The 13,025-nt window shown below is 43.7% G+C and overlaps 1 protein-coding gene across 1 annotated transcript; it reads left to right on the top strand.

Annotated features, from left to right (window-relative positions):
* Nucleotides 1-2,571: 2,571 nt before the first annotated feature.
* LOC130461232 (ribosomal protein S7, mitochondrial) lies at nucleotides 2,572-9,220 on the top strand. The gene has a single exon (XM_056829231.1). It carries the CDS (start codon nucleotides 7,508-7,510, stop codon nucleotides 8,018-8,020), a length of 513 nt encoding a protein of 170 aa, XP_056685209.1. The 5' UTR covers nucleotides 2,572-7,507; the 3' UTR covers nucleotides 8,021-9,220.
* The last annotated feature ends 3,805 nt before the right edge of the window (nucleotides 9,221-13,025 follow it).

Here is a 13,025-nt window from a genome sequence, read left to right as displayed (position 1 = left end):
TTGTGATATCTCTTCTTTTGGCTGCAGCTACAGCTAGTAGGAAGAGTCAAAGCTCTTAGTAATCTTAGTTTGCTTCCTTTCTTCCGTCCCTTGGGACCGCTCTTTGGTACTTAAATTACCTGATTCTCGTCCCGGAACCTGGGGTCAATCAGCCCAATCCCTGGCCTCTTTTTAAGGATTTCCTGAGATTTCAATAGAGGCCTTGAAGTCAAACCGAAGACGATGTTACTGATGTCAATCTTTATCCGGCTTCTGCTTCAGTGCTAGAAGTGAGAGTCTTTCCGTCTGCTCCTTTTGTTTTAGGTGACGCCAGAGCGCTCCTATACTATCACTATGGGAGATCCGCCGGACTACCTTTCGACTGAGCTCTGCTCCCGCGCTTGAAGTTTCGTTCTTTTGTTTCATAAAGACAAAAAACTGGGCTCTTTCAGAAAGATTCTAATAAGTGGAGAAATCATCAATTCAATGAGATTCCGGGTTCATTCCACTTCAACTAGCTGGCCTTAAGCTTAAGTGCTATTCCCTCTCAGCTTCAAAAGGGCCTTTCCCCGAGGAGAGGTATGAAGTGACTCGACTGTAAGGAGAGGACAGGGCTTCCAATCTGGTATCGCAGAGTTCGTGGATCTTCTTCTTACTAGTGGTTACTCTGATCGATCCGGTCGATCTGCTACGTTCCCCTTTCTTCTGTCGTGTCTTTTGGGGCCTTTAGTTGGGGTTTGTGACTGTCCAACTACTTATCTTCCAATAGAAGGCATCTCCGACAAAGCAAAAGCAGCGGTTCAAAATCCTTTCCATAGCTGAAGTGATGCGATGATCGATTGTGCTGTCATAGCGCTTGAAGGGGACCTTATTCACAAGATTCCAGCTCGAGCGAGGCTGGGGAAGGAGCATCAAAGAGAGGAACTAGCAGACCAGGATAGGCAACTAAAGAAAGAGCGAACTAACTAAGCTAGTGCTGATGCCTCTGAGAGATTATAGGACCGAGAAGCTTTACTTACACAGAATTGTTGAAGAGCACAGCAGAGAGCTCAATCCATTTTCGGAGATCACTTGTAAGTATGGTCAGGAAGATCCATGGAGCAGGATCTGTAGAAAAAGCATCGTCTGGTGAAGCACCTGAATCCACAGGGCAGTCTCCACTACTTTACGTAGAGTATATACCTGTAAATCCGGACGAGACAGGCGATGCTTGGGACTAAATAGAGGAGGTGTAGTCTCACTGGAAGATGAAGGACAAGAAGACTGACAGATAGGAGGCAATGGAAACAAAGGTTCACGGGGAAAGAGAAAGACGAATTGCGTATATGATCATCTCATTCATCGAAGACTCTCGCCCTTTTCTTTCTTTAAGAGACCGCTCTTGATCTGGGCGGGATCTATCAGTAGCGGCATTCTCTGGCAAAATCTTCATTTAATTACCATAATTCCGATGAATCCTCACTCCATCTTTTGCTATTTTTACAATAGTTTGTAATGTATTTAAGCAGATCTTGGAGTGAGTATTTTCATTCCCATTGGCTTTTCTCTGTGAGCCGCCCCGATCCATCAGATCAGAATGATGAGGGGGAGCCTTAGAACGAGTCAATGAGGACATGGTATTATTTATTCCATAAAGCCAGTAAGGGTGCTGAGTCAGGAGAGAGCAAAGCAAGGTATGAAGTCGCTAAAGCGAAGCTTTTGGGGAATTTGACTTTTTTTTTCTTTTTTTGGAGTAGCTATATGCTTAAGACATGCAAGTCGGTCAGTTCGCCCTTTTTCAGTAGTTAAGTCATCGCTTCAAATCCGATAACGCTTTTCTTTTTTCGGGCACTATAATGTTCTTTTTGTCAGTTTGAAACTGACAGGCTATCAGGACCTATGGAACACCCTAATGGGCAGGCTTCCTTTGTCTTTAGGTTACCGGGCCTTATTTCGCTTTTGTGCTTGGGAGGGGGGGCTACTTGGTGCCCTTTGACTTTTTTTTCTTGGGATGCGGGGATCCCGGAAGTTGGAAAAAAAAATGGCTCCGTCTTCCGCCTCCGGATCATCCAGCTCGTCCTCGTGGACGGGGGTCCTAAACGAGATCCTTTCTAACGAGACTACTACTGACGACACAAGTAGCACGTCGGCGAATCGGAGGTCTTCGAACCTCGTGCGAATCCAGCCGCGGAAGAGGCAGGGCCATCTAAGCGGACTCCACCTGTAAGACCATTTCCCTATGCCGATGACCAAGTCATTGGTGGGGAGTCCCTAAACACTATCAACCAAAGGCCTTTCAAAGTCTTGCAGGCTAAAAAGCATGCTATGGGTAAGGAGATGGAATTGAAAGATTACCAATTCACTCGGATTCAAGCCGAAGACCTATTCGAGGTCAAGGTTGAGATTATCCAAATCATGGCGGGCCTTGACCCGACGGGGAATTTCGTGGGAAAGGGAGCTCGAGCTTTCTCCATAATTCCCGTACCGCCACGGGAGAAGAGCCCTTGGCGCGACTCTATGCCCTATTGTATTGGAAGACCTCAATAGGGGCGGAGTCCAATCCGAAGCCTTTAAGCTTTTGCAAGACAAAGTCGTCCGGCGACATGATTTAGATTCGCACTCGGAGACATAGTCTTCTAAGTTTCAATTTGTCTTAGGTCCACTCCAAAAGCTTCGCTTAAGCGACTTCGTTCCTGGCTCGATGCGCTTAATGAAAGGGAAATCCCTAGATTAAGAAAGAATTTCCTTTGTAATTAAGCAGCATCCTTTAAGTGAGTTGGGGGGCGGCTTTGTATAGTAGGGGTGCGCCGGACCGCCGACGAATAATAGGTACCCTCACCCCAGGCAGAGTTAGTGAGCCGTGTAATAGGCGACCATTTCGCGCGGTTCGGGGGGCACTTGAGTCAGCCGCCGGCGCCCGACTGCGTCTTGACCCCTATCCAATTTTTGGGCCAATTCCCTCTTCGTACTACCAAAAAATGAGATTCTTGCCGAATCCGAGTTTGCTGCTCCAACCATTACCAAACTAATACCTATTCTGTTTAGTACTTCAGGTGCTTCTGTTGCGTATAATGTAAATCCCGTAGCGGATCAATTCCAACGAGCCTTTCAAACTAGTACTTTTTGTAATCGACTCTATAGCTTCTTCAATAAACGCTGGTTCTTCGATCAAGTTTTGAATGACTTTATAGTCAGATCGTTCTTGCGTTTCGGGTATGAAGTCTCATTCGAAGCTTTAGACAAAGGTGCTATTGAGATATTGGGCCCCTATGGTATCTCGTACACATTCCGACGATTGGCCGAGCGAATAAGTCAACTTCAAAGTGGATTTGTTGTGCGAAGAGTGCGTTATGACCCGTGGCCGCCTGCCCGGTGGGGGCGGCTCCTCCGTTGTGGGTAAACGGGAAACCCGACTCTACGAACCCGAGGAAAGGCTGCACAGCAGTAGTAGGGGCGTGAAGACCGGAGCTTTTTGTAGTGCTAGCAAGAATGCAAGTGAATCAATTTCATTCCCTAGCGAGTGAAGTGCTTACGCCCCTTTAGAGAGAGGGGCCAGCAAAAGAACTCGTTCTTCCATTTTTAGATCTTTCAATTCGTAAGATCATGATAGAGTCCCCTTTACTAATAGAAAAGGTTAGGGGGCTGAGCTGTCTACTTCGCGAGCCTTCTGTGCCCTGTTTTCCTTTTTCTTCCGTCCACGAGGTTCTGAAAGAAAGAAAGGGGCGGCTATCTGGCGGGAGTCGTTTCGGTTGTATGCCACGAGGTCCCTATGGACAAGGGGACAAGTGAATTCTCGCTTTTGAGCGCAGGCAGCCTTCTACCATCCATCCCATTGCATTCTATCGTCTCGTATTGTACTGTACCGTATCAAACCAGATAGATCTATTGAGTGAGAGAAAGGTAGTGTAACTAATTCTATATTCTTTCCATCTTTTTTGATTGATAGGGATCCCCATTCATTCCCGTCACTACGGATTGATTGTCCCTACCTAACTACATGGTAGTGGTCTAGAGAGCGCAATTGCTAGAGCACGGGAGAATGAAGAGTAATGATTTCAGCAAGAGCAGCCGGACGGACTAGTATAGTGAGTCTAGTGACTACTAGAGTAGAGTTAAGTCAAAAGGTATAGCAGCCTTTCCGAGCGAGCCTCTGGGATCTCCTGTAAACCCCCATGATGTGGTAAAGGGAGGATATTAGGGGAAGCAGTGAGTGGAGATTCTCCTGCAGAGAGCCGGATGAGGGGAGACCTTCACGTCCGGTTCGGAGGGCGGGGATATCCCGACCCTACTATCATTATGCCTTTGCAATGTTACTTGGTTCAACTCTATTTGTGACCTTTTCTCGTATGTGGGACTTTCTATCTTCTTGGGTAGATAATCGATCGTCTTTCATTTGGATAGTGAGTAGTTTTTATAATAATAAGTCAAGTCAAGAATAATAATCGAACTGGAGGAGCTTGCCGGGATGGCTTGGTAAGCAAGCAACCAGGCGCCAACTCCCAGTTCTTTCTCTTCTTTCTTTTTTAGTTTAATGACAGTTCATCAAAACAATTGTCCAAGATAAGATTGCTAGATCGAGCACGCGACGCGCATAGTCTTAAGCCCAAGAACGGGTTGTATCCTTTTAAACATTTTGACTACTTCCAAAAGCTTCGCTTTAGCGACTTCATACCTTGCCTCTTCCTTTTCAGAGATCTCGTTGTTCTCTTCCCATATTTTTTCCATACTTTCGCAGTCTTCTTCATTATGTTGTTCGCTTACTTTCTAAGGTCTAACCTTTCGCTCCTTTACTGAAAAGGCGCGTAACGCCGGAATGCTCATTTTTTTTTTCTAACTTCAAGGCGGTCTTCTTCTAATGACAGAGGCTTCCTATAATGGAGGAAGTTGCTATATGGAAAAGCTTCGTTCTACCCCTGTTATGAGTCTGAGGTCATCGGCCTCCGTTTGCGTGGGTTTTGGAAAGTTTTGATCCTTCATTTTTAAGGTTGGGGACTTATTATACTTTAGAATATTAAGATCTTCCGGTGAGAAAGAGGAGCCCCTCCTGAATCAGGCCTCAGTCTTTCTCATGTTCAAAATATCGTTCCTTGGCTAAGTCTGAAAGTAGGTCCCACCATGTCCCACGTAAGAGAAGGGTCCTCTCTCTCCTTGTGAGAATTCGTATATTCAAGACCTTGTGCTGAAGTGGCTCATGGAGTCTTTTTTATTTCTCTTTAGTAAATCGTCTTCTTCGGTCATAGTAGGGCTATGCCCTGAATGAAGGATAGGACTTTTTTTCTTATCAATACCAATACCAAGAGAGACCCACGGAGCGGTAAGAGATTCAGACTGTGAACCTTACGATTTTCTGAGCAGTTGGACTTAAAAAGGCCTAAAGAGAAAGAATTCCGAACCCCTTGTTGAGGTTTCGGGAGCGTTCACCGAATCCAGTCGTCCCCTTACCGAAGAAGGCCCGACGTCCTCTCTGGGATCAGTGCTCCCTCTTTTTCGAGAAGCGGCCCCGGCTTCGCTATTTTGCTGGCCCTGACCTTCTGAATAAGGCGACAGGTTGAGATACTTTTCCCAACCCCCCGAGCCACTGTTACCCGAATCCGCCCCAGTGGGCATCATCCGAAGACCTACTATTTCGGAGACTTCCTCCGTAATGAGGGTCCTTGCAAAACAAGCTATGGCCAAGGCAAGCCCCCCCGGGAGGCCCCAAAAAAAGAAAGTACAGGCGAGGTCTCCAAAAGCTTCGCTTAAGCGACTACATACCTGTGATGTTAGTATTCGTATTACATACACTGATGTAAGTGGAATCAATCACCTAAACGAAAAAGGATGGTTCGTTTTCTTCGAAGAAGACTACATATGTCATATGTAATTTATATTTAGGTCTTCTTCCTATCAAACTCAATCTACCTATGGTGTGCAAACCAAGGGATTGGGATGTAATTCCCCAACTCAAAAGATTGAAGCTATTCAATAACTGTCGAGCTCTCTGTGGTGTATGCCTTCATCTTATGAATCCTAATGGTGTACGCAGTACAATGGAATTCCATTCCCTCCTAATATATTAGCTTTAACTGGAATTCATCCCACTTTTTCTCATGAGCTAGCCAAAGATAAAGATCTTTATCTTTCTTAGGTTTAGGGGGGGATTTTTTCCCACCGCATACAAGACGAGTGTACTGCTCGTAAGCAGTCAGTATACCCGAGATCCTTTCATTCCAAGTTGCCATCATCTTCTTGTTCTTTTTTATGCTCTCTGATTCTAAGTTTTCAGCCTCTCTTTTGATATTACCTTACTGGTAGTGAAAGGTTCATTAGAACTATGTTCAAAAACATTCATATAGATGAACTCGTTGATGATTGAAAGTGGAGGCCCATGTTACGAAAGACGCCGTAAAAAATCTTTGGTATAATATAGCTATATATATTCCGCTGTTGTTAGAAAGTTCTCGTGAACTGTGTATATAGGAGCGTCTTTTAGAAGACGCATCCCGTCTACTACACTCATTGCAATATGGGCATCCTTTTTTTTTATGAATTAAGTTTCAAAGGGTAGAGATTTCTGTCTTCTTACGATCTCTCTTAGAAGAAGAAACTCTGAGAGTAACCCGACGCCTCTTCTTCTTCTGATTAAGAAGATCATAAATACTTATCTGTATTGGTTCCAAAACCATATAATCTTGTACCGTGGTTAAGTAAGGTATCAAGATGATGAAGTGAGTTAGTCGGACTGCAACTGGATCTAGCGATTCTTACAAAGAAGTAGTACTTCCCAGGAGGAGGACCTCGGATCCCTCTGCTTCTCTCGTAATGGCTACTTGATCTATCAGAGAGAGACGTTCCTAGTAACTCTGGCCGCTCTTTAACCTCTATTCTCTTGGGAAAGAAATTCTAACAATCGAGCTCAGTGAGGGCTCAGGGTATTATCTTGGCAAAGAAACAGTCCATCCCTTGACCTTCTTTCTGCAGCCAGGAAATAACCTGATCTTTGATTCTAATGATTTATAAGAGAAGACCATGGGAAAAAAGAAAGGCTCTAAGTCCTTTTATCTCCCTAGATGGTAAAGGTCTTAGCACTTACCCTCGTCACCTTGCCTTGGATCCTTACTCGCTCTTGGGATAGGAATGAAGCCAGTGTCCCTTCCAGTCCGATCAAGAGTTACGATATCCATGTGCACGTGAAAGGGACACTGTGAGGACAGAAGGAGCTGCTATTGAATGCAAAGTAACTGTCATGCTTATCCGGTCTTAGCATCTTAGCATACGGCATTACCTCCAGGCGGAAGCCGGACTCCTCTTAAAGAATCAGCTCAACTTAAAAACAGTTTCGGGACTTGTCCAACAGCGAGTCCCGAAGGTGGGGACTTATTATGAGATCATCAGTGATATGAAAATAGAACTGGGTCCGGATCATCCCCTCGTCCAGGTTGTTCTAAAATCCAAAAAATCATGAATCATATAATATATATAAGATATAAGAGGGGAAGAATCGACAAAGAATGACGAACATAAAATCGTGAATGAAAAAGCGTTAGGAAAAGAAATTCTCTAGTCTATTATGTTAGAAGGTGCAAAATCAATGGGTGCCGGAGCTGCTTCCAATTGCTCGGAAATTCTCAGTTATATGGGGGGCTTAGATAGTGAGCAAAAACAATTGATCAAGAAATTGGTAAACTTTCACATGAAAGAAGGTAAAAGAACGAAGGTTCGTGCTATTGTTTATCAAACTTTTCATCGCCCAGCTCGAACTGAAGGCGATGTAATCAAACTTATGGTTGACGCCGTAGAGAATATAAAGCCCATATGCAAAGTAGAAAAAGTAAGAGTAGCAGGTACTATTTATGATGTCCCCGGGATTGTAGCCAGGGATCGTCAACAAACCTTAGCTATTCGTTGGATCCTTGAAGCAGCTTTCAAACGACGTATATCCTACAGGATAAGCTTAGAGAAATGTTCATTTGATGAGATACTGGATGCTTACCGAAAGAGGGGAATTTCGCGTAAGAAAAGGGAGAATCTTCATGGACTGGCTTCCGCCAATCGAAGTTTCGCGCATTTCAGATGGTGGTAAAGTGAAACTACATAAGGAGCTCTTCCTCATTCAGTCAGATTATTCAGTAAGATATGCTTTGACCATTTTGCTTTTTGTATGAATATTTATATAGAAAGAATTCCTTATACTCTTTTCTTCATTGAGTTGGACCAAGAAAACTATAGCGCGTGAGCGCAACTTCGCCCGTTGCTTGTTTAGTCGCTAAAGCGAAGCTTTTGTTTACACGCTAAAGCTATGCTTATGGAATCCATAGGAAAAAAATGACCTTATGTATCAAAGTTTTTTCCAGAGTTAGATGTCTCATTCCTTAGGGAGTGAGAGGGTAAGGGGGAGAGGGTGGGTGGCCCCTTACGCGCTTTTTTAGTAGGAGTTCAATTCGGATGGAACGGAAGCGTATATAGGAAACGAATAAACCTTCTGCGTTGTCTAGTAAGATTTTCATAAAAAAAAAGAGAAAAATGGAATAGGGATGTAATAGCTAAAGCTATGCTTTTGGGATTGGAGTCTGAATAAGATCAGCAGGAAACACAATGATAGGGCGTCTCAAACAGAGGCAGTGTTGCAGAAAAAATCTCTTTTTTCTTCTTCAGTTAGTCAAAATTCGGTCGATATCGACAATCCAGTTCCGCGGGAAGGAGGCCTAGAAAAGGTCAGCAGGCAAAAAAACCTGCCTTTGACGCTACGCTGTGCCGAACTGCAGCGGGATGCTAGTCAGGGACAGGTTCCGGTCACTCTTTCGAATTGTGGTGGCACGGGAATGAATGGGGGCGGTTTTCATCTCATCGCCGGCGTGTGGAAGACTAGTGCATCCAAGCACAGCGCAGCCAAGAGGGTCCAAGATTGCTTCGTCGAATGGGCTGGCTGGGACGGACATCGATCTTCGCTTCGCGGGAAGAAGAAAAACCACCATCTCGCTCTTTCCTTTCTTCGGTGCTGCCTTTTTCTTTGTGTTTTGGCCTCCAAACAAAGTTCTTATCACCATCGGGCTTATCCCTTTTTATTTGATTAGCAGCAATGAGATAGGTTGATTTTGACTCAAAGTTACCATATGCATCCAGGCCTACCTATCAGGTTTGTGAAAGGCTAACAAGCAAAGCATATCTTTTGAATAAAGCAGCTTTTGCCACTGTTCGTGTAGACTTCCTTGTGGTTCCATCAAACTGAACTGGGTCTAAGGCTATAATCTCTTCAACGGTTGAACTCAGGGCTCAATAGCCCTTTTTCGGTCTTTTAAGCAGGGTTGAATTCATCTGTTGAGAGAACCAATTCGCTTCTAGTCTTTTTCCACTTCCAAACCTATCCAAGGATTCGGCCTCAAGCGCTTATTCTTAGGCCTATGACATCTTACTTAGGTAGCAGCAATACAATAATGAAATGCAGGACCGAAGGTATTAACAGGCGGAAGACTTCCAAATTCAGCTAGCTTCTCCGCAAAGACTTCCATCTGCCGAAAGACGTGGATTCAGCATCCAATCCATATCAAAAGTCCGGTTGATCCAGCTATTGAACACTCTATCAAGTTTTTCTCGTACTTGCGCGGATGCAAGCTTGATCGGAGAATCCGTGGCGTGGTAGCTTCTTTCTGTTCCAAAGTAGCTGCTCATGAATGTGAATGAGTTTTATAAGAGAAAGAGTAGACGTCGAATTGAGAGTTTATGCCTATATCCCCCGATCGGGCTTAGATTAGAGCATTTCACCCGTCCTGGTCGAGAAGAAATGCTCTAGGAAAGGAATGTAATCGCTTATGCGAAGCTTATGGTTTGACTCTGTCAATCTTGAATTAGTCTTGAATGATTCCGTCTTCCGGGGTTGTAAGATGAAAGTCACAGTAAAGAGTTGGAAAGCGAGTGAGTGAACTAAACTACTAGGAGTACAACGGTTTAGGCTTTGCCCAAATAAGAGTTAGCACTAGTAGGGCTAGTGGTGATCTTTGCCCAGGTCACACAACTCATCTATAATACGAGACACCAGCCTTTGAGTTCCACTTTCGGACATGACAGAACGAAGATGAGATTTCATACGTGAGATCATCCTTTCAACCAAGGGGAAAGAAACCCTTATTCTGGAATTACCCTTTCTTAGCAGGGATAGGGAGAGTAGGAAATTCACCAAAATAGAATAGGAAACAGTGCTCAAACACTGCATAATCCATTCAGTGAACCTTTCAGGGAAGCCAAGTTCACTCAGCATAGTTTTGAGAAAAGGCCATTCAATAGAGTCATAAGCCTTTTTCAAATCAACTTTCATCATGCATCCAGGGGAGCTATTCTTCCTAGAATAACCTTTTATCAGTTCAGAAGCTAACAAGATATTATCAGCTATGGATCTTCCAGGAATGAAACCAGCTTGAGCACAATTGACCACATTACCAACAACAGATTGCATTCTAGCAGTGAGGATTTTGGAAATGAGTTTATAGACTACAGAGCAGCAGGCAATAGGTCTATAATCCCTAATACTAGAAGCATTCTGGATCTTAGGAACCAAACACAGTGTTGTTGACTTGTTTAAGCATTTTACCTGATTCAAAAAACTCCTTCACAGCAGCATATACATCATGTTTAATAATACTCCAGGCTTTCTGAAAGAACAGACTATTCAATCCATCGAGCCCTGGTGCCTTATTGATATCAATACCATGCAAAGCTTCATCAATTTACTGGTTTGAGACACTTCTGATCAGAAACTCAGCATCAGCAGCTGACAGTTGATTACCTCTCCTAACAACTGATCAATTCCCTGCAGACTCTTAGAAGCTGTCCCAATCAAACCTGTGTAGAAATCCTTAATTTCCTTTTTAATCCGTGTATCAGTTGTGAGCTTTGTACCAACAGCATCATAAAAAATGTCAATACTATTCCTGGTATGCCTCTCCTTCATAGCACTGAAGAATAATTTTGAGTTTGAGTCCCCACCAAGAAAACTATAGCGCGTGAGCGCTACTTCGCCCCAAAAGCTTCGCCTTAGCTATTACATTCGTTGCTTGTTCCATTGTATTCTCGATTTCTGTTTCAGAGCAGATTCTCAAATAAATAACCATTTCTTCAACTCTTGACTAATGTTCTTTTCCTCCAAGTGAAGGTTACTATGATCATTTGAAGCTGAGACTGTACCTCATCTAGGTCACTTCTGAGCATCTCAATTCTATCATGAATGTGCCTGAATTCCTCCTTATGCAGCTGCTTCAACTCAGCTTTCACTCTTTTCAGTTTATGCCAAACTTTTGCCATCGCAGAACCAGAGAAAGGACCAGCCCAACAAGCACCAACCACACTATCAAAATTGTTGTGATCAGCCATATAATTTAGGAATCTAAAAGGCCTCCCTCCTTTATCTTCCTCCACTGTACAATTCAGAATCACTGGGCAATGATCTGATAATGCAGGATTCATGTACTTAGCATGAATATCACTATACTTCCCCATCCAAGCATTATTACCCAATGCTCTATCGATTCTACTCTTCACTCTTCCAACTCCAAGGCCTTTATTAGACCATGAGTAATACCAACCTGAACTATGAAGTTCCTTTATATTATTAGTGGTAACATATTCTAAAAAGTCTCTGGTTTCAACCTCTTGACCATTAATTCTATCTATCGAGTAAAGAATAGAATGAAAGTCTCCAAGAGTAACCCAAGGCTCGTTTATCATACTCCCAGAGATTCTCTTCAACTCGTTCCATAGGGAAGTTATAGTAACAATTGAATGCAAACCATAAACTATGGTAACAAAACAAGAAAACTTTTCTTACATTGCACATAACAATGAAGGATCTGCTCATGAACAAACAAAACTTGCACATCCACATCCTAGCCACCCTCCACCCTTCATTAGCCTCCTCTATAGGGACTTGAACATGGTGATTAGGTTGAGCACCAGCATGCTGAGACTTCTTAGCCACCCAGACCTTCTTAGTTTTAGCAGCAACACCTTGTAGGAGCAGGAACCCATTTCTCACATGAGTGTCCTACCATTTGACAATCCTGACAGAACGGAGGGGTCCAATCATACCTCTTGCTTGAACACATTCCCTTTCCCGTCCTCAATCCAAATACACTCAGGAAGAGCGACAGTAACATCCATTTCGACGAGCAACCTAGCAAATGAAACTCTAGCCTGAGTAGTAGTGCACTCATCTGCATACAACGGCACACCCAACAAAAAATTCGACTAAGGGAATCACTCCCCCAACAGTTCAGTGGTAAATTAGGGAGTTTCACCCAGATTGGAATCACTTTAAGAATCTCCTCATAGAAAGAAAAATTAGCAGACCATGGTAATCATTGGTTGACCAAAAAACGGATGAGGTCCAGAATAGACAATCTCATTTTTATCATCAACAGAACAAAATTGAATGAGAAAATTGCATCATGCAGATACACAGTAGGCTTCTTAACATGAGTCCAATTGCTTGAAATATATCGATTAACAGATGCAATTTTAGGAATATCACCAACCACATACATGACAATAGAGGCAGCCCATTTTTCCGCAAGCAAATCTAACTCACATTGTTGTAATTGCGCTATTTTTTTACCATCCAAAAGCATAGCTTTAGCTATTACAAACCTTAAGCACAGGAGCAACAAAACCAAGAGGCATACCTTTGGAGGCCAATTTTGCCCCTGCAAATAACCCTGACCATGGCTTCTCAGGCAAGCTAGAAGGCCCCTCCATCTCCAATCGTCGATTCACCATCCTCTGAGAAGGCATAGTGGCTCTGTGCATAGCTTCAATCGCATCTAGCACTTCATCAGATACCTGACCTGCACTGGGGTGAGGAGGCGCAGCTAAGCGACTTGATTGCCTTGGATTCATTGTTTTCCGAGTTCGCACCAGCACTACTCGAAGAACTACGCCCTAACGCTTGATCAATCGACCCAATCATCACTCGTAACTTCTCTACATCATCAATAATCGGAGGATTAGCAATGGTAGCGGAATTGGGGGTTATCACGGAACTCGCAAAAGTGGGTGGCATCATATTTTCTCTCTGAGGGTTTTCCGGCACAAACTGGGGT

Source organism: Spinacia oleracea, chromosome 5 (assembly GCF_020520425.1).
Source record: "Spinacia oleracea cultivar Varoflay chromosome 5, BTI_SOV_V1, whole genome shotgun sequence".
In the NCBI taxonomy this organism is placed as follows: domain Eukaryota; kingdom Viridiplantae; phylum Streptophyta; class Magnoliopsida; order Caryophyllales; family Amaranthaceae; genus Spinacia; species Spinacia oleracea.
Note: the sequence above shows the minus strand (reverse complement) of the source record. Positions and strands in the feature narration are given on the sequence as shown.